The following is a 23,501-nucleotide window of genomic DNA, read 5'->3' as shown; positions in this document are numbered from 1 at the left end:
CAACCCCAAGTCAAAATATTCGCCGACTTCTTCACAATCGGCCAGGCAAAAGGGGAATAGGCCCTCCAAACAGGGCCTTTGACTGCCTTCTCCCCTATTTTACCCCTTCCCCCCTCCACTCGGACCATACCAGACTTTTCCCATATTTCCACACTTGGTCCACAATTACTACGGACAAATGGGTTTTAAGTATAATACTCAAGGGCTATCAGCTAGAATTCAAGGAAAGTCCGATAGTTCCCACCGTCATCCACACCAGAACATCCACCACTCTGCAGATGGAGGTCCAATCTCTCCTCCAAAAAGATGCTATCGAGCAAGTACCAATCAACCAAATTGGGGAAGGTTTCTACTCCCGATACTTCACCATCCCCAAAAAGGATGGTGGCCTTCGACCCATTATGGACCTCCGGGGCCTGAACCAATTCATACTAACCCAAAAATTCAGAATGGTCTCCCTACAAAACATCTTGCCCCTACTAAATCAAGGGGACTGGATGGCCACCCTGGACCTGCAGGATGCATATTTCCACATAACTATACACCCAGATCACAGGAAGTTCCTCAGGTTTACAATCGGAAACACCCACTTCCAATACAAGGCCCTACCCTTTGGCCTCTCCACGGCACCGAGAGTGTTTACAAAGACTATGGTGGTGGTGGCGGCTCACTTGCGTCTACAAGGGATCAATATCTTTCCCTATATAGACGATTGGCTGATAGTGGCAAATTCCAAACCTCTGTTGCTACAACACATACAGCGCACCCTAGCCCTTCTGGAAAATCTGGGCCTACGGGTCAACCCTCGGAAATCAGCACTACAACCCTCTCAAAGGGTACAATTCATAGGAGCCATACTGGACTCACGAATCTGCACAGCTTTCCTCCCGACTCAAAGAGCGGAGGACATCGTCTCACTGACGCGTGTGTTTCTTACAAACCCGACGGTTACAGCGTTCCAAATACAACGCCTCTTGGGCCTAATGGCATCGACCACAGCAGTGCTCAAATTTGCCAGATTCCACATGAGAACATTGCAGTTATGGTTCCTGCGCGTGTTCAATCATCAAAGGGATCCACCCTTATGCCAGCTGACCGTCCCGATGACTGTACTCGAGACCCTGTCTTGGTGGCAGGAAGAGGAGAACCTCCTCCAAGGAGCCCCGTTCCACAGACAGACTCCCACGGTGACCATAACGACAGATGCGTCACTATGGGGCTGGGGAGCCCACATGAACGACATATGTGTGGGGGACAAGTGGCCCCAGGATCTCCTCCGCTACCACATCAATTTTCTAGAATTATTAGCCATACACCATGCCATTGTCTCATTCAAACATCTAATTGGGAGGAAAACGGTGGCGATTCTGACAGACAACACTACTGCCATGTCTTACGTAAACAGACAGGGTGGCACAGTCTCGAGGAAGCTGTGCTCCCTAGCCTTAAGAATCTGGGAAATTTGCAGAGAATCAGACACGACCCTGATAGCCACGCATCTTCCGGGCACTCTAAACACCTGTGCGGACTATCTCAGCCGCGGGGGAGCTTCGCTCCACGAGTGGGAGCTCAATTGGAAGTTTCTCCATCCCGTGTTCCAGAAATGGGGCACACCGGAAGTAGACGTCTTCGCCACACGCAGCACCTCGAAATGCAACATGTTTTGCTGCAGAGGAGGCGCGGACCCCCTAGCACTGGGAGACGGGCTGTTGATAACATGGACTCACTTACATGTGTACCTCTTCCCACCGGTACCGCTAATCACGAGGGTCGCCCACAAGATCCACCTCGAACGCCCCAAAGGGATCCTCATCACACCATGGTGGCCCAGGCAGCAGTGGTTCTCCCCTGTAATGACGCTGTCTCACGGGAGATTCCATCAATTCCCGACGAGCTCGGACCTTTTATTGTCCCACGAGGGGCAAGTAATCCATCACGATGTGCCCCACTTGAAACTGACGGCGTGGAGGCTGGCGTAACAAGTCTCTCTGACAGGGTTCTACAGGTTATACAAAACTGCAGAAAGTTATCTACTAGGAAGTCATATGAGTACAAGTGGAAGACATTTGTCCGATTTGTAACCGGAACAAACAAAGAACCGAGGAAGGCAGGCCTTCCTCTAATATTGGACTTCCTACTCTCACTTCTGGATAAAGGGCTAACTGTAACGTCAGTGAGAGTATATTTAGCAGCCATATCTGCCAACCACGATCAGGTTGAAGGCTATTCGGTGTTTTCACACCCTAATGCCAAAAAGTTCCTGAAAGGGTTATCGAGGTTATACCCTGCGGTGCGAGACCCAGCCCCTGCCTGGGACCTCCCAGCTGTATTACAAGCACTAACGGGGAAACCCTTTGAACCCATGGCAACATGTTCTTTACAGCTGTTATCCTGGAAGACAGCCTTCCTAGTAGCGGTAACTTCGGCTCGCAGGGTGGGAGAACTTGCAGCCCTACGCTGTGACGAGCCATATCTGAAGTTCAATGCTGAAGGAGTAAGGTTGCGACCTGATGTAACCTTCCTGCCGAAGGTGACATCGCCCTTCCATCTGAATGCGGAAATATGTCTACCCACATACTTTCCTAACCCAGGTTCAGACCTGGAATGAAGACTGCATACCCTCGATGTGAAAAGGGCACTCTCATTCTACCTACATAGAGTAAGGCCGGAACGCAAGGACACCAGGCTCTTTATTTCGTATTCCACTACACCGCGAGGTGTTAGAGTTTCGTCACAACGGATCTCGAAGTGGATAACTGAGACCATAAAGTTATGCTACTTACTCAACAAAAAACCTCTGCTGAGACAAATTAGAGCTCATTCCACTAGAGCCCTAGCAACGTCAGCAGCCTTCATGAGAGGGGTACCACTGAAAGACATTTGCGACGCTGCCACGTGGTCAGGGTCTCATACGTTCGTGAGACATTATGCATTGGACCTGCACTGGCGTAGTCGTTCTTCAGTGGGCCGTGCGGTGCTTCAAGAGGCCTCTCGCTGATGGACCGTTGCACCCTCCTCCAGGTATGACTCTGGCTTGCTAATCTCCCATCAGTGTGATGCACAGAGACCACGAAGAAGATAAACAGGTTTCCTACCTGTAACTGATGATCTTCGAGTGGTCATCTGTGCAGTCACACTACCCGCCCTCCTTCCCCTCCGCTGCCGGTCCATCTCTAAGGGCTTACGCAGCGGTCAGAAGGAACTGGCGGGATGTCCGCTCCGGTCCCTGTGAGCATGCGCGGTGGGGCTTCTGCGCATGCGCACTGGGCCTGGGGCGCGGAAATCCGCAGCTTTCAAGAATACCGATCGAGATCGGCGCGGGCGCCTATATCCCATCAGTGTGACTGCACAGATGACCACTCGAAGATCATCAGTTACAGGTAGGAAACCTGTTTTCTCTGCAGAGCCCGGGATTGGGAAGCTTCAAGAACAGGGACGTAGGTCAGGGGCATCTCCTCCCCTCTCCTCCGAAGCACAGCTTCCAGTGCAGGTGCTCCTCTGGAGTTCAGGGCTTCTCTCTGTCTTCACGATCTAGAAGGGGAGAGAGAGCACACAAACCAGAAGAGAGGCAGAGTCCAGGAGCCCCTGAAAGACCAACCCAATGTGTGGTGGGGGAGGGGGAGTCTTGGAGGTGCCCCTGGACTGCCCCTTTCCTGCTGCTGCAGGTGGACTAAGATGGCTGCCCATCTTGACCTTTCACCATATTGAACCATACAAAAGGGAAATCCAGGTTTCTGCAGAAGGGACTGCAGTGGCTCCCCACAGCTCCTCCCCTGCAGCCACAAATCCGGTTAGTCTTGAAGGCGCTCCTGGGCTCTGGCCCCTTCCTGCTGCTACAGACAGACAGACAGACTCACTTCTTTGGAGAGGCTGCATGGTCACCTGACAGCAACGAGGATCCTGTGGATTTAGGGGGAGGGGTTTGTGAGTTCCTTGCATTGTGCAGAGGGTGGGACTAGATGACCCTGGGGGTCCCTCTCAGCTCTCTGATTCTAGCACAGCTACCTGTCTTGATCGATCTACAGTGTAAATAGTCCCCCCCCCCCGCCCCCCTGCTGTGGCACTGCCTGCCCTGCTGGAGACTGCTGCTGCTGCTGTGGGGTTAACCTTATTTGTTTATTAGATTTCTATCCCGCTGTCCCTGCCAAAGCAGGCTTAGGATAGGGAGGACGGGATATAAAAGACTGCACAGACAACTTGGAAGGAAAGAAACCTTAAAACACTAAAGACGTTAAAAACAATACAGGTGCTATATCAAGAATGACCTGGATGTATCACAATAGTGATGGTGGAAAACATCTTCATGACTGATTACATCCAGATATTCCATAAAGGCTTGATGAGATCCAGGTCTGTGCTTTAAGGTGGTCAGGTTGCTTTTTCCAGTGGAACAGCGTCTGCTCTTAACCACCCAAGGTTTGGCGGAAGGAAGGGCGTGGTCTTGCAGGCCCTGCGGGATTGAGAGAGATCCCAACATGGACTCTGGGAATGGCTGCAGGCAACAATTGCAGCAATTGGGAGGAGCCATTTTCTTTGCAAGGCCTACCGAAAGTGGGCTCTTTTTTTGGGGGGGGTGACCCTGCATGCCAGGAAACGTGTATGAGGTGGCGGGGGTGGGGTGGGGGCCTGGAAGCAGCAAGTAGATTCCATCTGAGCGCTGTCCTTGGTCTCCTCTCTCTCTAGGATAGCCCCACGGTTGTGGTGGAAGATCTGCGGCTGTGCACAGTCAAGCCCTGCGAGGACATTGAGAGGCGCTTCTGCTTCGAAGTGGTCTCTCCAACAAAGTAAGGAGAAGCCCTTTGGAAGTGTGGCGTTTGGGGTGCAGAGCTCAGGCGCTGCTGGAAGGGCCTCCGAGGTTTTGGGGGTGTGGGTTGCTAGACTTGTTCGCCTGGCCTCCCTTGCAGTGGAGCGCTGAGAAGCAAATGCATTGCTTGCTTTTTATTTGCCGCCTTTATGGACTGCCTTAGTGAGACTCAAGGTGGATTCTGTAGGAAATCAATGCAATCAACGGGGTGGAGCATCCAGTCAGGAATGTAAGAGGATCAAGACTGCAGAAATCCAGGCCAAAACTCTCCACTGCCTGGACAGGCAAGAGTTACCCAGTTTCTGATATTAGCGCAAGATATTTTAAAGTTAGCCATGGCAGTCCTATTTCCCTTAGAAATTAAGTGCCACCTTAGTCTTCTCAATGTATATTTTTATTATTATTATTATACATTATACATTTCTCTACATGGTTTCTGATATCCATTTTACAGCTATCAGTGCCACCTTAGTCTTAAGTGAGAGGGGGACACTTGATCCATGAGCCCCTTCAAGCCCCTCCTCCTCCTGCTGGGCCGGCAGCAACCTTGGGGGCAGGGGAGGGACTGGACCCCCCTCTCCCCTCTGCCGGGGGCTCTTGTCCTAAATGTTCGCTCTCTGGCCCCTTCCCTTCCTCCTCCTCTCACCCGGTCAGCATTTGTGGCAGTGCTGGTGGCAGCCAGTGCTGAGAACAGACCCTCTTCCCCCGTGGGGAGCTGGGCTGAGATGTGCCCGTGATCTGAGCTCCAGACCAGCAGTCGGGCTGACTTGCCTCTTGGAGGTGGAAGGAGGGAAACGACCGTTGGTGCTCAGTTGCTGCTTTCCATTTGTCCTCCATCTCCACCTTTCCCCCTGGATTGTGCTGGGTCCTGAAGGGAGCCGCCTGGGGTGTGTGGTGGGCAGGCAGGCAGGCAGGTGGGGATTGTTGCCGTGGGGGGAGCCAGCCAGCCGCACCAGCATCCGCACCCGCTGCTTTCTCTTGCAGGAGCTGCATCCTGCAGGCCGACTCAGAGAAGCTGCGGCAGGCGTGGATCCAGGCCGTGCAAGCCAGCATCGCCACTGCCTACCGGGAGAAGGGGGAGGAGGCCGAGGCAAGTGCTGCAGGGCTCGCTTCCTCCGAGGCTCCTTGTGCAGTCTTGGGGGCGAAAAGTCTGCTTCCTGAGCTACTGGCATCCCGGTTGGGAGCTCCTGCATCAGCTAGTTTGCTCTGGGGCCAGTTTTCCTGAGCTGCAGTCCAAACTCTGCTCTCAAACTAAGTTAGATCCCGGCGGAAGCTGGTTCAGGTAGCCGACTCCAGGTGGACTCAGCCTTCCATCCTTCCGAGGTCGGTAAAATGAGGACCCAGCTTGCTGGGGGGAAAGTGTAGATGACTGGAGAAGGCAATGGCAAACCACCCCGTAAAAAGTCTGCCATGAAAACATCATGATGCAGCGTCACCCCAGAGTCCAAAACGACTGGTGCTTGCACAGGGGGGCTCCCTCTACCTTTTTAAGACAAAAATATAAGAGCTGAGACTAAAAAACGGTGAGCTAGCTCACACTGGGGAGGGGGTGGAGTTGGTGACCCTCCCTTCTGGTGGAGGAGGTGCACTCCGATGAACTCTGCAAGCAGTAGTTGAATGGAGCGCTGGTCTAGAGAAGTTGTGTTTGTGCTGCCATTGGTGTGGCTGCTTTTCCCATCAGCCCCCTGGGTGGGCGTGTGCCACAGGTCAGGCAGGCACATGGCCGCAGAAAGGGGCTCACTTGGCAGGCAGGCAGAGAGTTCTGGAGGATCAGGCCGCAGGGGAAAGCGGAGGGTGTCGCAGAGGGAAGGGTTGTCATGGCCTCCTTTCCGTGCCTCTCCCGCAAGGTGGAGCGGAAGCCAGCCCCGTCGGCAGGGAGCCCCGAGTCTGCTGGGGAGGCCAGAGAGAGGCTGCTGAAAGGGGAGAGCGCCTTCCAGAGGGTCCAGAGCATCCCTGGCAACGCTGTGTGCTGCGACTGTGGCCTGGCGGACCCTCGCTGGGCCAGCATCAACCTGGGCATCACGCTGTGCATCGAGTGCTCGGGCATCCACAGGTGGGCAGAGAGGCCGGGGGGGGGGGGGGCTCCGTGTCCCCAGCTGAGCCCTCCCTTCTGCTCATGAACGTGTTTCCTTCTGTGTAGGAGCCTGGGGGTCCATTTCTCCAAAGTCCGGTCCTTAACCCTCGATTCGTGGGAACCAGAGCTCCTCAAGGTACAGGGCCTGAGGGTGCTGGGGGCGGGGGGAAGGAGGCTGCTGCTCTCTTTCCTGGGGGGCCGCAGAATAAGAACATAAGAGAAGCCATGTTGGATCAGGCCAACGGCCCATCAAGTCCAACACTCTGTGTCACACAGTGGCAAAAAATTTTATATACACACATACACTGTGGCTAATAGCCACTGATGGACCTGTACTGGGAACAACAAAATACGTTAAGGGGGAACAGCTACCAGTGTGGATGCCCGGTCTGGCTCTGACAATGGTGGCCACACCCAGAAGCAGATGGCAAAAGGGACCGGGCTCCATGCCTCGGGGGGGGGGGGTCTGGCTCAGGGCCCCCGAGAGGGGGGACTCCCCCCCCCCCAGGCCACTCGCTCAGTGGAGCAGATGCAGAAGGTGCTGCTTTCTTCCCCAGGGAGATACCCATTCCTTTCCCTCTTCCAAAGTCCTACTGGTACTGACTCCCTGGCCCCTCAGCAAGGAAGCAAGCTCTCTTCCAGTGACGCCATGGGGGAGGGCTCCCCTGCCCCCCCCCCCCCCAGGGAAGCTTCTCCTCCCTCTGCAAGATTCCAGGGAGGCTGGCTACACCACACCCCCACGGCTCTTGTGGAAACCTCCACCGGTTTTCTTGCAGCTCATGTGTGAATTGGGGAACGATGTCATAAACAGAATTTATGAAGCACAGAATGAAAAAATGGGAGTGAAGAAGCCTCTACCTGGGAGCCAGAGGTAAAATGGTGCTTGCTGTCTTGAAGTGGGTGCAGGCGGAGGCTGCGGCAGGAGTCACAAGGCAGGAAACAGCAACTGCCATATTCCTTTGGAGGGAGAGGTGGGGGGCGGGATGTGAAATCTTTAAGAGGGGTGTGTGTGTGGGGGGGGGAAATGCAGCCCTTCTCCCTTTCTGCCTGCAAGCTGCATCTTTGGTAGATGGAAGAACATTTAGGGGCTGTCAGTATTGGGGGAGGGGGGGGGCAGCATGACATCGCCCACTTGGCTTGTTTCCTCTCTGCAGGCAGGAGAAGGAAGCCTATATCCGGGCCAAGTATGTGGAAAGGAGGTTTGTGGAAAGAGACCCCGCCCCTTCTGAGGGTCCCGGAGTGAAAGCCCCGCCTCCCAGCCAGGAAGCAAAAAGGCACAGCGGGCCGGAAAAGCCCCCCGGGGCCCCGGAGGCTCTGGCTGCCTCCCCTAAAGGTACCAGTTGCTGAAGCATCCACTTGGAAGGGGGTGGGGGGGCTGCAAGGGCTCGGCCAAAGGGGGCTGAGTGGCTTCCCCCTCCCTCCTTCCTGCCTGGGGAGGGGGAGGGGAGCGTTCTCGCTGTCCCCCTCGGCCTTCTGTTCTTGTCAGGCCCAGGCGGGAGCCGAGGGGGTGCATCTCTTGGCCCCAACCGCCATGTTGTCTGAGGCACAAACAGAGTGGGGTGCTCCTTGGGTGGCATTTGAGGCGGTGGGTGGCCAGCCCCCGTCCCCCGAGTGGCAAGAAGCAGAAGCTGCTGGAGAGAGAGCGAAAGGCTGGGCTTGCAGTGGAGGCTCCGTTTCCCCGGGAGAGCCCTCCATTGGGGTGGCGCTTGGAGAGGCTTCTCTGCTCGGGGAAAGCCTTGGAGTGTCATCGTTCCGGCAGGGCTGGAAGAGCGAGTGTGTGAGTGCGTGCCTTCTGCGGGGTACTAACAGCTTGTTTCCTCCTCCTCGTCTTCCCCCCCTCTGCTCCTTCTGCCCGCCCTGTGCTTTGCTAACTTGCATGTCCCCAGTGGCTGGTGTAAGTAGCGACGAGGCCAGGCGGGAGTCTCTCTTCTGTCCCGATGAGCTAGACTCACTCTTCTCCTACTTTGATACCTCCTCCAAGCTGCGTAGTAGTAAGTACCACTCTTGGAGCTGTTCTCGTGACTCCCCCCGCGTGGTGGTGGCCCCCTCTGCTCCCTCCTCTCCTCTAACCACTGCCTGCTGTGTGCTTGGGTGAGTGAGGGAATCCGTCAGGTGTTCTCGCTTCTCCTCTGCTTCACTTGCTGGCCTTGCTTTTGGCGGAGTTTGGGGGGTGGTAGGGAGCCTTGGGCTCGTTTTGGTGATGGCCGTCTCGTTCCTGGGAAGGAGTCCAGCTAGTTTTCAGGAGCCTCCTGGCCTGTCAGGGAATAGGCGGCTACTCCTCTGGCCTCTGGGTGTCCTTTTCTCACAGTGGCTCTTCATTCCCACAGTGCGGAGTAATGACAGCGGATTCCAGCATAGCTCCGAGGACAGCAGGGAGCATCTGGCCTCCACCCTCTCCGCCAACACTTTGCACGAGGCCGAGGCAGGTGAGTTCGCCCAGGAGCCAGGCGAGGGAGGAAATGCGGGGGAGGGATCGCCTGGCTCGTGGGTGGGGCTGCGCGGCCTTTTAAGTGACAAATGACTAGCTGTATGAGAGAGGACGTGCCAAGAAAATTGTACGATACACTGAGGCATACAGCTGGTTGTTCTCGGACATCTTTCTTGAAGACAAGCTGTTTCCCAGTGGAAGCCCTGCTCTGGCCACTTCAGAGTCCGTCAGCTTGGCCACCTTCCCTGTTTCTTTCTCAAGGAAGTGACTCCCTTGCTGGGGCAGGAGACACCGTTCATCTTGATTTCAGTGAGGCTTTTGAGAAGGTCCCACATACTGTCCTTGTTGACAGGTTGGCAAAATGGGGCTTGGATCCTGCTTCTGCTAGGTGGATCTGCAACTGGGTGACGGATCGCACCTAAAGAGTGCTTGTGAATGGTTCCTCATCCTCTTGGAGAGGAGTGACAAGTGGAGGGCCTCAGGGATCTGTCCTGGGACCTGTTTTGTTCAACATCTTTATCAATGATTTGGATGAAGGAATAGAGGGATGATACTAAATTGGGAGGGGTTGCAAATACAGAAGACGACAGAATCAGGATCCAGGATGACCTTGACAGGCTGGAAAACTGGGCTAAAATCGATAAAATGAATTTTAACACGGATAAATGTAAAGTTCTTCATTCAGGTAGGAAAAATCCCATGCATGGTTATAGGATGTGGGAGACTTGTCTTAGCAGTAGTCTGTGCGAAAAGGATCTCGGGGTCTTAGTGGATCATACGCTGAACATGAGTCAACAGTGTGATGTGTTGGCTAAAAAGGCGAATGCAACTTTGGGCTGTATCAACAGAAGTATAGTGTCCAGATCATGTGAAGTGATTGTATCGTTTTACTCTGCTCTGGTAAGACCTCACCTGGAGTATTGTGTTCATTTCTGGGCACCACATTTTAAGAAGGATATAGACAAGCTGAAACGGGTCCAGAGGAGGGCAGTGAAGTGGTGAGAGGTCTGGACACCAAGTCCTATGAGGAAAGGTTGAAGGAGCTGGGCATGTTTAGCCTGGAGAAGAGGTGGCTGAGAGGTAATATGATCACCATCTTCAAGTACTTTCGAAGAGCTGTCATATAGAGGATGGTGTGGAATTGTTTTCTGTGGCCCCAGAAGATAGGACCAGAACCAATGGGTTGAAATTAAATCAGAAAAGTTTCCGGCTCAACATTAGAAAGAACTTCCTGACCGTTAGAGCGGTTCCTCAGTGAAACAGGCTTCTTCCTGGAGAGATGGTAGACCCTCCTCTTTTGGTGGTTTTTAAACGGAGGTTAAATAGTCATCTGACAGCAATGTTTATTCTGTGAACTTAGGGTGGGGTATTTGTGAATTTCTTGCATTATGCAGGGGGCTGGATTAGGTGAACCTGGAGGTCCCTTCCAACTCTTCTGTGATCTCGTAGTTCTCTGCCCAATTCTTTCCAGATATCCTTCCAGCTTATTGTATTTATTATTTTATTTTATTGGATTTTTAAACCAGCATAAGAACATAAGAGAAGCCGTGTTGGATCAGGCCAATCGCCCATCCAGTCCAACACTCCGTGTCACACAGTGGCCAAATATATATATATATATATATATATATATATGTATACACACACACATGCTCTCTCTCTCTGTGGCTAATAGCCACTGATGGACCTCTGCTCCATATTTTTATCTAACCCCCTCTTGAAGCTGGCTATGCTTGTAGCCACCACCACTTCCTGTAGCAGTGAATTCCACATGTTAATCACTCTTTGGGTGAAGAAGTACTTCCTTTTATCCGTTTTAACCTGACTGCCCAGCAATTTCATCAAATGCCCACGAGTTCTTGTATTGTGAGAAAGGGAGAAAAGGACTTCTTTCTCTACTTTCTCCATCCCATGCATAATCTTGTAAACCTCTGTCATGTCACCCCGCAGTCGACATTTCTCCAAGCTAAAGAGCCCCAAGGGTTTTAACCTTTCTTCATAGGGAAAGTGTTCCAACCCTTTAATAATTCTAGTTGTCCTTTTCTGGACTTTTTCCAATGCTATAATATCCTTTTGAGGTGTGGTGACCAGAATTGTACACAGTATTCCAAATGAGACCGCACCATCAATTTATATAGGGGCATTATGATACTGGGTGATTTGTTTTCAATTCCCTTCCTAATAATTCCCAGCATGGCGTTGGCCTTTTTTATTGCAAACACACACTGTCTTGTCATTTTCAGTGAGTTATCTACCATGACCCCAAGATCTCTCTCTTGGTCAGTTTCTGCCAGTTCACACCCCATCAACTTGTATTTGTAGCTGAGATTTTTGGCCCCAATGTGCATTACTTTGCACTTGGCCACACTGAACCTCATCTGCCACGTTGATGCCCACTCACCCAGCCTCAACAGATCCTTTTGGAGTGCCTCAAAATCCACCCTGAACAATTTAGTGTCATCTGCAAACTTGGCCACTTCACTGCTTTCTCCCAACTCCAAATCATCTATGAACAAGTTAAAGAGCATGGGATCCAGTACTGAGCCCTGCGGCACCCCACTGCTTACCATCCTCCACTGCGAAGACTGCGCATTTATACTCACTCTCTGCTTCCTATTAATTAGCCAATTTTTGATCCACAAGAGGACCTATCCTTTTACTCCATGACTCTCGAGCTTACTAAGGAGCCTTTGATGAGGAACTTTATCAAAAGCTTTCTGGAAGTCAAGGTAAACAACATCTATCGGGTCTCCTTTGTCCACATGTTTGTTCACCCCCTCAAAGAAATGTAACAGGTTAGTGAGGCAAGATCTTCCCTTACAGAACTCATGCTGAGTCTTCCTCAGTAACCCGTGTTCATCAATGTGCCCACTCATTCTGTCCTTGATAATGGTTTCTACCAACTTTCCCAGTATTGAAGTCAGACTGACTGGCCTGTAATTTCCCAGATCTCCTCTGGAACCCTTTTTAAAGATGGGGGTGACATTTGCTACCTTCCAGTCCTCAGGAACGGAGGCAGATTTCAATGAAAGATTACATATTTTTGTCAGAAGATCCACAAGTTCAACTTTGAGTTCTTTCAGAACTCTTGGATGGATGCCATCCGGACCCGGTGACTTATTAATTTTTAATTCGTCTATTAGTTGTAGGACCTCCTCTCTTGTCACCTCAATCTGATGTCAAGTCTGCAGATTCAATGATGAGTCGATGCAGGTACAAAGAAACTATTTTATTGATACTGTTACTTGTGGCCTAGGCCAAGGCTTGAAAAGACTAAGGTACATACAGTAGATACATTGCATATAAGGGATACTTCAAAAGGATTCCTACAGGATGGGGGACTGTGTAGGGAACGTTCACACATAGATGTTACAAATACATTCTCATGTTGATTAGAGGCCCAAGTGGCCTTGATGTTTCTAGGCTCATTCCTCTCCCCCTGAGCCTGGGCTGAGAAGGCACAGATAAGACTTTTCACACATTTCCATTTCAAAGCAGGAACACTCTCTACGGGAAGGGAGGGGGGATAGGAAAGAGTTTGCTAGCAGCATTTGGTTATACTTTAGTTTTACCCAGCATGCTGTTTGGTTGAGCCAGAGTTATAGACAGACTTGACACACTGACCCCCCTAAGCCGCCTCCACCGCCCTGTTGGAGTGTTTTAAATGAAACCTTTTTATTAGGTCTGGGGCTGATATATCTTTCTCAGCCACCCACTCATTTTCGCTCGAAGGAAAGTGTTTCCATTTGATCAGATAGTACATGATCCCCCTTTTGACCCTAGAGTCCAGGATTTCTTGGACTTCGTGGTGACTCTGGTTCCCAATCAGGACCGGCTGCAGGGCGGGTGCTCGAGGATGCCAGACTGAAGCCCCGGGGTCTCGGCGGAGAAGGCTGCAATGAAATATAGGGTGCACTTTACTAAACATTTTGGGCAGCTCCAACTCCACAGTCACCTGGTTGATAACCCTCTTGATTTTGAAAGGTCCCAGAAACTTATACGCCAGCTTCTTAGAAGGCTGGCTCAGAGGCAAGTTCTTAGTGGACACAAATACCGAGTCTCCCACTTTAAAGTCCCAAGCTGGAACATGGGACTTATCATATTGCTTTTTATAAGTCTCTTTGGCTGCTTCCAAGTTTTCTTGGATGGTTTTCCAGCTTCCACTCGGCCCCTGCCACCAGTGTTCAAAGGAGGTTGGGTCTGTGGAGGGATCTCCCCCTGGTAGCAGTGGAATTGGTTTCCCCTCATACCCATTTACCGTCGAAAAAGGGGAAGCCTTTGTGGAGCTATGCATGCTGTTATTGTACCCATATTCAGCAAACGGCAGCAGATCTACGCAATCAGATTGTCAGTGGTTAATGAAACAATGTAAATATTACTCTAAAACCCCGTTCACGCGTTCCGTCTGTCCGTCCGTCTGTGGGTGGTAGGCAGAACTCAATCCCTCTTCTATTCCGGCCAGTTTGCAAAACTCCCACCAAAAGGTAGCAACGAACTGTGGGCCACGGTCACTAATCACCTTATTGGGGAAGGAGTGGAGCCGGACCACGTGATTGAAGAAGAGGAGGGCTAATTTCTTAGCAGTGGGCAATTGGGCACAGGGAATGAAATGGGCTTGTTTGGAAAAAGTGTCTACTACCACCAGTATCACTGTTTTCCCATGAGAGGGCGGTAGCTCCACAATGAAATCCATGGACACCACTGACCAAGGGCGTTTGGATGTTTCTAGGGGCTTGAGAAGTCCCGGGGCTTTACCTCCCCTTCTCTTGGCCATATGGGGCAGAAGGCTACGAACTCCGACACGTCTTTTTTCAGGGACGGCCACCAGAATTGCCTACTAATTAGGTAGAGCGTTTTGATGTAGCCAAAATGCCGTGCCAGTTTGTTGGAATGACAAAACTGCAGTACTTCTGCCCTTAGGCTTTTGGGGACGTATACTTTATCTCCTTTGTACCACAGTCCGTCCCCCCTCTTTTGAATGTCTCCTGGGCGGTCATCTCCCTCTCTTTCCTTTTCCGTGGCTAATTTCTCGGTTCCTAGTCCCTCTAGGTCCCTTTTCTTTTGCGACTGCGTGTTTACTACGGCGGCCACCTGCGAGGGGGGAACTAAAGAGTCCACTACCTCCTCCATCAGCCTCTCGTGTTGTGGGAGGCGCGACAGAGCGTCCGCCAAGAAGTTTTTTGCTCCCGGGATGTGTCTTAAAGTGAAATCAAATTTAGAGAAGAATCCCGCCCACCTAATCTGCTTTTCGTTCAGCTTCCTCTTGCCCATGAGGGCTTCGAGGTTTTTGTGGTCGGTCCAGATCTCAAAAGGCACTTTGGCTCCCTCTAGCCAGGACCGCCACGTTTTTAGGGCGAAAGTTACTGCAAAAGCCTCTTTGCCCCAGACTGACCAGTTTCTTTGCTTGCCTGAGAATTTTCTAGAAATATAGGCGCAGGGTTTCAGTCGGCCTTCCCCATCCCTCTGCATGAGTATGGCTCCGACGGCCACATCGGACGCGTCACATTGCACAATGAAGGGCCGTTGCTCATCGGGGTGGCTCAGGACCGGCTCGCTGGTGAACAGGCGTTTCAGTTTATCGAAGGCCGCTTGGCACTTCGGACTCCAATTGAGACGGGCTCCCGGCTGTTTGGCCTCTGGGCCCTTCCCCTTGGTATTTAACAACTCAGTTGGGGGAGGGCAATCTGAGCGAACCCTTCTATGAAGGTCCTATAGAAATTTGCAAACCCGAGGAATGATTGGAATTGTCTACGTGTCCTCGGGGGAGCCCATTCCAGCACCGCCTGCACTTTGGCCGGGTCCATCGCCAACCCCTTTCCCGACACCTGGAATCCCAAATAATCCAGTTCGGTCTTATGGAATTCATATTTAGACAGCTTGGCGTAGAACTGGTGCTTCAGCAGAGTGCTGAGCACCTCTCTCACTAACTTCACATGAGACTGCTCGTCTTGTAAATAAATGATGATGTCATCCAGGTACACCACTACCCACTTAAACAAAAACTTTCGAAGTACCGTACATCATTTATAAAGTTCATTCCCCTCCTTGATGCGCACTCGGAAGTATGCATCTCTCAAGTCCAATTTGGTAAAGATCCGTGAAAATCCGTGCAAAGTCTAAGCGAGCCGTCCTTCTTCTTCCTAAATAAGTCCGGGGCGGCGTGGGGGGGCCGTTGCTGGTCTGATAAATCCTCTCTCCAGATTATGGTCTAAGAATTTGCGGAGTTCCTTCTCCGCCCACCCCATGGGGTACAGCTTGGCTCTGGGCAGGGTTTCCCCCGGGATTAGCTCTATGGCACAGTCGGTGTCCCGATGGGGAGGCAACTGGTTCACTCCTTGCTCACTAAACACCGCCATTAAGTCCCGGTACGCTTGCGGGACTGTGTGGATCTCCTCCACCAACATGCAGGCCCTCTCCTTAGCCACCGGAGCTTGTGGACCCCAGGCCGGATCCCAGAGGTGGTTTTTGCAGAGGGGATCTATGAACCTGATAGTCTTTGCCCCCCACCTTATGCGGGGTTCGTGCTTCGCCAATCAGCCCACCCCCAGTACTACCGGGTAGGAGCACAAGGTGGCAATGATGGACTCCTGATCCCAGTGCTCCTCAATCCCCATGGGCAAGAACTGGGTCTCTAGTCTGCACGGCTCCCCTTGCATCACTGACCCATCCATCTGCTCGAATTGCATCGGGCAAGGTAAAGGTGAGCTCTCGAGTCCCAGAGCTTCCACCAAGTTGGGGGTGATCAGTTCCCGATTGCACTCTATTAGGGCCCGGACCTGCATGAACCTTTTCAGTTTAGTGTTCAGCAGTCTTACTACTGCAAAATACAAACGTCCCGTTACTCTCACCCTTAGCGGTGCCGGCTCCTCCTCGACCTGCTGGTTGGCACCATTCAGAGCAGGTCGTTCTCGTTTCCCGCCGGCTCGGACGCCCAAGTTAGGTCACTCAGCTCCGCTGACAGCAGCACGTCCTCCTCCGGCTCCTCCACCGCAGTGAGGCTGCTCTTCACCACTTCCTTAGGGCGGCCGATCGGTTTCTTGGGTGTCGGGGTGCTTGTCTTCGGCCCCACTGAGGGGGCCTTGGGGGGGCTGGGCAGTTGGAGGCGAGGTGGTTCGGGTCTCCACAGCGGAAGCACTTGCGGGGTCCCGCAGGCGCCCCTCCCCTGACAGCTTTCTTGGGCTCAGCCTTGGGAGGGGGGGCTTTCTGTGGCCCTTTCCCGGACTGGTGCTGGAGCTGCATCGCCACTCGCTTCATGTTGGTCTTGACCTCTCCGGCCAATTGTATCCACACCACCAATGTGGTAGGTCTGGCCTGGGTAAGGGCCCGATCCAGGGCGCCGGCGTTCAGGCCCCTGGTGAAGTGCTCGATCTTCATCAGCTCACTCCATCCCCGGACTTTGGCTGCGTTGGTCCGGAAGTCTGCGCGTATTCCCTTATGGTTCGGGAATCTTGCTGCATGTCTCTCAGGGCGGCTAGAGCTCGAGTCTCCTGGAGCGGGTCCTCATACTGGGCCAACAGAGCCTGGAGAAAGTTCCGGGCTCATGGCTTCATATAGGCTCACATACCATCTCTTTGCAGCCCCCTTCAACTTCAGCCCCAAGTAGTCCACTCAGCTGAACTCATCGGGGAAGGTGTTCCCCCAGTAATACATGTAGCTGTTCACCTGGATGGCAAAGTATTCCACCTCCTCCGGATCCCCGTCAAAGGTGGCGTCCAACTCCCAGCCTCGTCCTCCATCCCGTGGGGCGGCCGGCAGCGCCTGCCGCTGTGCTGCCGGTGTCAGCGCAGGCTTCATTGATTCTTCAAAATAATAGAACTCTTTCTTTTGAAATAAGTTTCTTTTATTGAATATACAATGTTACTGCTGCAGAAGGTCTTTGAGAGTGATAACATACATTGAAAAGGCACTAGCATTTATGGGGGCACATCAAAGACGGGGGCCTCTAAATCATTCTCAAAACAAAGTTATTTTCCCTCTCTAAGGTGTTTGATTCACACGCTGGCTATCTCCCTTCCTGGGCCATCCAGCCTCCCCCTTTCGGCCGATGTCCTTGCAGCGGCTGGGAAGCGGCGGCGCCTCCCTCTGGTCTTCCCGCCGTTTATGGCCTCTGGCGCCCTGCTCTTCCCTCCCCCTGGTTGGCATACCTAGCATTCTATCAAAGGGCCCTAGGGTTAGTTCTAAGCAAATAAACAGTATAGGCAATGTGGTTAGGATCAATAGGATGCAATTGAACACAAGCTGACAGCCGGAGCTGGCGGTGGGGCCGTGGGTGGTGGGGCTGGTGGAGGTTGTGGGGGTTGCTGGGGTCCAGCTAGTCCCAGGGCGCGGGAGATCTGGGCGGTCATAGCCTGCATCTCGTCCTTCAGGCCCTTGATCGCTCCATCTATTTCTTTTCAGACCATGGTCCGAAACATGCGGGCGTCTTCCTCATTCATGTCCTTCGGCAGCGGCCCTTCTCCTCGCATTCGCGTTCCCCTGCCTTTCAGACCTCGAGGGTGGCATCGGCCTCGCCCGGCTCCAGGGTGCCCGGGTTGTCGGGCTCCGTCTCGGTCATCCGCACCCTCCTCATATGGCGAGTCATAATCGCTTCCCTGTGGGCGGGTGCCTCGTCCATGGTGGTGGTTGAGGTCCGCGGTTGCCACTGCCGGGGGGTTACCACGAGCTGGAATTGCAGAGGGGAAACCGCGGCTCGCCTGGCGTCTAGGACGTGCCAAGGTGCCGCTGGCTCTTCCTCCAAGGTGGGGTGTTCTCTGTCTCCTGGAATTTCTTCGGCCATCAGGTTACAAAGTTGCCAGGGCAGTTGAGCTCCAAATGTAGTCTTTTCAAAATGTCAAGTCTGCAGATTCAATGATGAGTCGATGTAGGTACAAAGAAACTATTTTATTGATACTGTTACTTGTGGCCTAGGCCAAGGCTTGAAAAGACTAAGGTACATACAGTAGATACATTGCATATAAGGGATACTTGTGCCTTTCCTAACTTGTGGTATATATTTTATCTGAGCTTCTAGGATTGTAGTTTTAAATAGCCTCCAAGCTTCCCCAAGGGAAGATTTGATTTTCCTACCTAAATACAGAACTTTACATTTGTCCTCTTAAAATTCATTAATAATAAAACCCTTACTGAAATCAAGATAAACTTGCTCCCTGATCCAGCAAGGTAATAACTTTCTAAAAAAGAGAGAGAGAGGTTAGTCTGACATGACTTGTTCTTCAGAAACCCATACTGGGTCTTAGCAATCACAGCTGTCCTTTTTAAATGCTCAAGGACGGACTGTCTGATTATTCTATAACTTTCCAGGCATAGATGTTAAGCTGATGGGTTGATAGTTACCCAGTTCCTCCTTTTTCCCCTTCTTGAAGATGGAGACAACATTTGCCTGCCTCCAGTCTTCTGGCACCTCTCCTGTTCTCCAAGAATTCTCAGAAATAATGGCTACAGGCTCAGAAATGATGTCCAGAAGTTATTTTAGTGCCTATGGATACACTTCATCTGGTCCTGAAGACATTCTTGGCTGGATCTAGCGGTGCTCTTCTGACCATCTGTCTTCTTTCAGAAGGTGAGAAGCAGGAGGAGGCTGCTGCCGCTGCTAACTCCAGCAGAGAGTCCATCGCCGGGCTGCAGCTGTCCTGGGCCTCCTATGAGAAGAGCCTCCCTCAGATGGCAAAGGCCCTGGCCCACGGGGCAGCCGTGAACTGGGTCAACGTGGAGGAGAACGGGTCCACGCCTCTAATCCAGGCCGTCCGTGGGGTGAGCGTGGCTGCAGGGGTCGGGCCCGTCCTCCAGGCAACTGGAGCCCCCGGGACAGGTGGGGGGCTGGCCTGAAGGCTGCTGCCGTGTTGCAGTGGTCTTGTGTCTCTGTTCCCCAGGGCTCTCTGGTCAGCTGTGAGTTCCTGCTCCAGAACGGGGCCAACGTGAATCTCCGGGATGCCCACGGCAGGGGGCCCCTGCACCACGCCACGGTGCTGGGCCACACTGGGTAGGTGGCGGCATGCTTGTTTGTGTGAGAGCAGGCAGCGGGTCTTGCGTTTTGCCCAAGGAAGGAGTTGCTCATATTTGCCTAGGAAGTTGCATGTGCAGGGATCTATTTGGGGTATGTATGGCAGGGCTGGGTGAGCAGGGATTGTGGGAAATGAGTGGTGGAGACCTTGCAGCTGTGTGGTTTCTTTTGGGCAGGCAAGTGTGTCTGTTCCTGAAACGAGGGGCCAACCAACACGCCACCGATGAAGAAGGGAAAGACCCCCTGAGCGTCGCAGTGGAAGCAGCCAATGCAGATATCGTGACGTTGTGAGTGCTACACTCGCTCTCCTTCGGCTTCAGGGCCATCTGGGGTGGGCGGCCAGTGCTCTGCTCTCCTTTCTCGGAGGCCGGAAGGCTGGTCTGGATCTTGCAGCTTCATGTTCCATGCCTTCAGCTGAAGTCTGACCTGGAGAGCCCTGTGGTTCTAGATGCACCCCTCCCCTCCCCACACGCCCCATAGAATTTACTTTGCAGTGGCTGCTCAGAACCCACTTCTTGTCCTGAAATCCTCTGCCCCGGAAAGGTCTCAGAAGAGGAGGGTCTGGGCGGCCTGCCCTTCCCTGGGTGCCCCTCGGGCCAGGGCTGGGGCAAAGCTGGGGCCTTTATGTCTGGTTGACGAGCCGACCAGCCCCTCTTGGGAAGAGGGAGCTGCACTAGATGATGGCATGGCTGCTTTCTGGCTTCTGAGGCTCCCAGGAGGGGGTCAAACGCTGATGGGTGCTTCCCTTCCCTTGGCACATGGACCGCCTTTGGCCGGATGCAGGTGAGGAGGCTCCTGCTCAGGCCAAGGGCTGGCCATCCATCCATCCATCCATGCCTGTTTCTTTCCATAAGAGTTCAGAGGAACAGCCAGAAAGCAGCCAAGGATTTTTCTCCTTTGGTCAAAAGATGCTTCACTCCCCAATTTGATAGGATGTCTCTGTGGGACTCTGAGCTCCCTTCTGAGCTGCATTTCCCTCCCCCCCCCCCCCCCCCAGCCATTTACACAGTGGCTAGCTTAACTCCTTGGGCTGGCCCAGATGGCATGAAATGTTCCAGGCAGGCCAGCAGAGATGTGGGCATCCCCTCCGAAGGCCTGGTGGGTCTTTGTGGGGCAGGAGACAGAGCGGGGCCACTGGGCTCCTGTGACGTTTGTGTCCTCTCCCGCCTTCCCCTCGCAGGCTGCGCTTGGCAAGGATGAATGAAGAGATGCGGGAATCCGAAGGACTCTACGGCCAGCCAGGTCAACCTGCTGCCGACAGCCACACGGAGATGCAGTACAGGAAATGCATCCAGGAGTTCATCTGCTTGCAGCTCAGGGAGGCCTAGTGCTTGGAGCTCAGAGCAGGCTTCTCCGCCGCAGTTCCGGCAGGCCCCAGGGGCCGCTGAGGACTGCCTATAAAGGCAGGGCCAGCAGGCCAGTCGGTAGGAGCCCTTGGTGGGCAGCCAGGAAGGGCTGGGCTCCCCCGCCCCCGAGCGACCTCTGCAGGAGCCCCATCCTCCCCTCCGCTCTGCTTCTCCGGGCAGGGAGTGTGGGGCACAAGAGGCGGGAAGGGGAGGCTGGGGGGATGGGGCTGCTATGTGAGGTATCTGAGGGAGGGATTATTCGCATCAGAACAGCCCGGTCAGCTCTCTCTTTTGAGCGCAGAAAGGCTGCATGGATGATGCCAAGAAGCACCTCGACACAACTTACCTGCGTCTGCACACTGAAGGCGCCCCCCTCCCCCCCCCCCCCGTGCGCAGGTTGTACTGGCGCTTCCACATGCGCCTTGCTCCAGACTTCATGAGGCGTTGCTGGCAGAGGTGGTGGCGCCCTCTGCAGAGCCCTGAAGAGCTGGGTTGGGGCTTCCCGCCCAAGCTGGAGAAAGGCTCCGTCTTCCAGGCCAAGAGGAATGGACCTGTCGGCTCCTCCACAGCAGCCCCCCCTCTCTGGGCCAGGAGGAGGCGGGGGGGGGGGGGTTGGGGCCCTGCTGCCAGCCCCATTGCAGAGCTGGCCATGGTTTGGGAAGGGGCGAGATGGAGGGGCTGCCATGGGGGGAGGCTGCTGCCTGGAGTCTCCCCTCCTGGGTCTGCCCGGCCCATCCTCTTCCTTCCCCGGGGCTTCCAAAGCTGTGCTGAGCCTTTTCTGTTGGGGGGAGGGGAAGGCACTGAGCTACTGTTTGGGGAGCCTGCAATCCAAACTCATACAGGAAGCGTTTGCGTGCCTCGAACACGGGATGGGAACGCAGACTCCTGGGACTCCCTTCTCTCTCTCTCGCAGGGATTCTGCTCAATACTTTGAGCAGCTCAAATAAATGTTTTTCTCCCCTCCCTTGCTAAGAAGGCGAAAAGCAGATCATGGCATCCGCAGGGGCCTTGGGCTACTTCGCCTGAGTGCATTAACAGCTGCAGAGAGAAGAGAGTGGCTTTCTGGGCAGTGGGATGCAAGCAAGAAGACACAGCGGGGAGGTGGGGTTGGAGACTGAGCGGGGTGGGGGGAGCCCTCTTGTGCCCCAGTTGTTGATTTGCTTCTTCTGGGAACTCTCTTCCTTCTAAAGGCCAAGGGGAAAGACTGCAGCCTCTCTGCTCTTTCATAAGTGGGGAAGAGTGTCCCTGGGAAGGGGAGAGGGTAGAGTCATGGGAGGGGCTTGACCTGTGAGCTGGGAGTGCAGGCTGCTCTCTCCTTCCGCCCCCCCCCCCACAGCCGCCTCCTCTCTCTGTCTCCTGTCCTCTCCCCTCCCCCTTCTGCCTGCAGTGTGTCGATAAGGACCTCTTCATTCTTGCTCTGAAATTCTGCCTTCTGTTTTTCTGACTCTGAGCTTTCCCAAACTCTGGCTGCCCTCGAGGTGCTCTCTTCAGGTAGAATCTGCCTCTGGTTTGTTTCCCCTCTGCTGCGTGCAGCTCAGGCATCCCCACCCCGTGGACTGTCTGGGGGGATGGGGTGCGTGTCGGGGATGGGGTGCGTGTCGTTGGTGCCAGGCCTGGCAGCCTCCCCTTGACGGATGGGCAGTGGGGAGTGCCCTCCTTTTGCCACTTGCCTGCCCTGCCCAGCTGCTGGCTCTCGTCTGTGGGTGGGCGGCTGCCAGGGAAGGCCCAGGCTGGGGGGCAGAGGCAGGCAAGGGAAAACCGCCTTCAAAAGGTCGCCTGCCTCAGAAACAAGTCTTGGTCGCCACCTAGTGGTGCATAACCATACAAGAGCTAGAACTGTTGGCCGCTGGACAATCTTAGGGTCTCCTGACTCTTGCCCTTTTATATTGGCTGGGGGGGGGCAGGGAAGAGAGCCTGCGTGGTGGAGGGAGGAGCTCCCAGCAACAAAATGGTCCTTTTTCTGAAGGCTGTGGGGAATTAAAGCATTTCTCCCTCCCGCAGTGCTGTGAAAGGGAAGAGCATTTAGTACAAAGAGTGCATGGGCGGGGGTGGGGGGGAAGAAGAGTTTTCAGCAGGTGAAACCTGGCTGCATTTTCTAGGCCAGGCAGAATTTGCTGTGTGGGTGCAGTGGGGGGGGGAGGGGAGGGGGGCAGGGTGTTCCTGGTCGGCTGCTGGGAATGGCCTTCCCTGAACCTCTTTTTCTTCTCCTGCAGGAGATGAAACCTACCAGGACATCTTCCGTGACTTTTCCCAAATGGCGTCCAATAATCCTGAGAAGCTGAACCGCTTTCAGCCGCCAGACACCCAGAAGCCCTGAAGGGTCAAAGGGCAAAAGGAGCAAGAATTGATGCTCCCCCCCCCATGCAGAGCTGTAATTCTCCCCCATCCCTTTCTTTTTTTATATACATTAAAAGGCTTTGGTTATAGGTTTGTCTGGCTGCCACTTCTGTTGTCTGAAAAGCACAGCTGACGTAGCTGGAGGGCGAGAAGGGGGGTCTGTAACTCTCCTCTCCCGGCCAGGTGCTTTCTGTCAAGTTGGCAGATTCAATAACAAGTCGTTGTTGATACAAAGAAACTACTTTATTGATACTGATACTTGTGGCCTGAGCCAGGGTTTGAAAAGACTAAAGAATATACTGTAGATACATTGCATATAAGGGACACTTCAAAGGGATTCCTTAGGAGGGGGGACTATGCAGGGAACATTCACACATAGATGTTACAAACTCGTTCTCATGTTGATTAGACTTGCATGGCCTTGATCACCGGAGGCTCTTGCCTGCCTTCCATGAGCCAGGCCTGAGAAGGCACAGATAAGACTTTCACATATTTCCATTTCAAAGCAAAGT

At 53.5% G+C, this 23,501-nt stretch overlaps 1 protein-coding gene across 1 annotated transcript in view; it reads left to right on the top strand.

The window, feature by feature from the left end:
- ACAP2 (ArfGAP with coiled-coil, ankyrin repeat and PH domains 2) overlaps positions 1-23,076 on the top strand; it is a 58,554-nt gene extending 35,478 nt beyond the window's left edge. The window contains exons 13-24 of the mRNA XM_060242873.1: positions 4,684-4,784; positions 5,789-5,903; positions 6,658-6,857; positions 6,945-7,014; positions 7,655-7,749; positions 8,033-8,211; positions 9,206-9,304; positions 18,866-19,056; positions 19,176-19,285; positions 19,483-19,593; positions 20,487-20,548; positions 22,866-23,076. Coding sequence (XP_060098856.1) covers positions 4,684-4,784; positions 5,789-5,903; positions 6,658-6,857; positions 6,945-7,014; positions 7,655-7,749; positions 8,033-8,211; positions 9,206-9,304; positions 18,866-19,056; positions 19,176-19,285; positions 19,483-19,593; positions 20,487-20,548; positions 22,866-22,969 — 1,437 coding nt within the window. The 3' untranslated portion in view covers positions 22,970-23,076. The remainder of the gene's footprint in view (positions 1-4,683; positions 4,785-5,788; positions 5,904-6,657; positions 6,858-6,944; positions 7,015-7,654; positions 7,750-8,032; positions 8,212-9,205; positions 9,305-18,865; positions 19,057-19,175; positions 19,286-19,482; positions 19,594-20,486; positions 20,549-22,865) is intronic.
- Positions 23,077-23,501: the final 425 nt, after the last annotated feature.

Source organism: Heteronotia binoei, chromosome 6 (genome assembly GCF_032191835.1).
Source record: "Heteronotia binoei isolate CCM8104 ecotype False Entrance Well chromosome 6, APGP_CSIRO_Hbin_v1, whole genome shotgun sequence".
Classification (NCBI taxonomy): domain Eukaryota; kingdom Metazoa; phylum Chordata; class Lepidosauria; order Squamata; family Gekkonidae; genus Heteronotia; species Heteronotia binoei.
The sequence above is the reverse complement of the archived record's forward strand: the minus strand, read 5'-3'. Positions and strand labels throughout refer to the sequence as shown.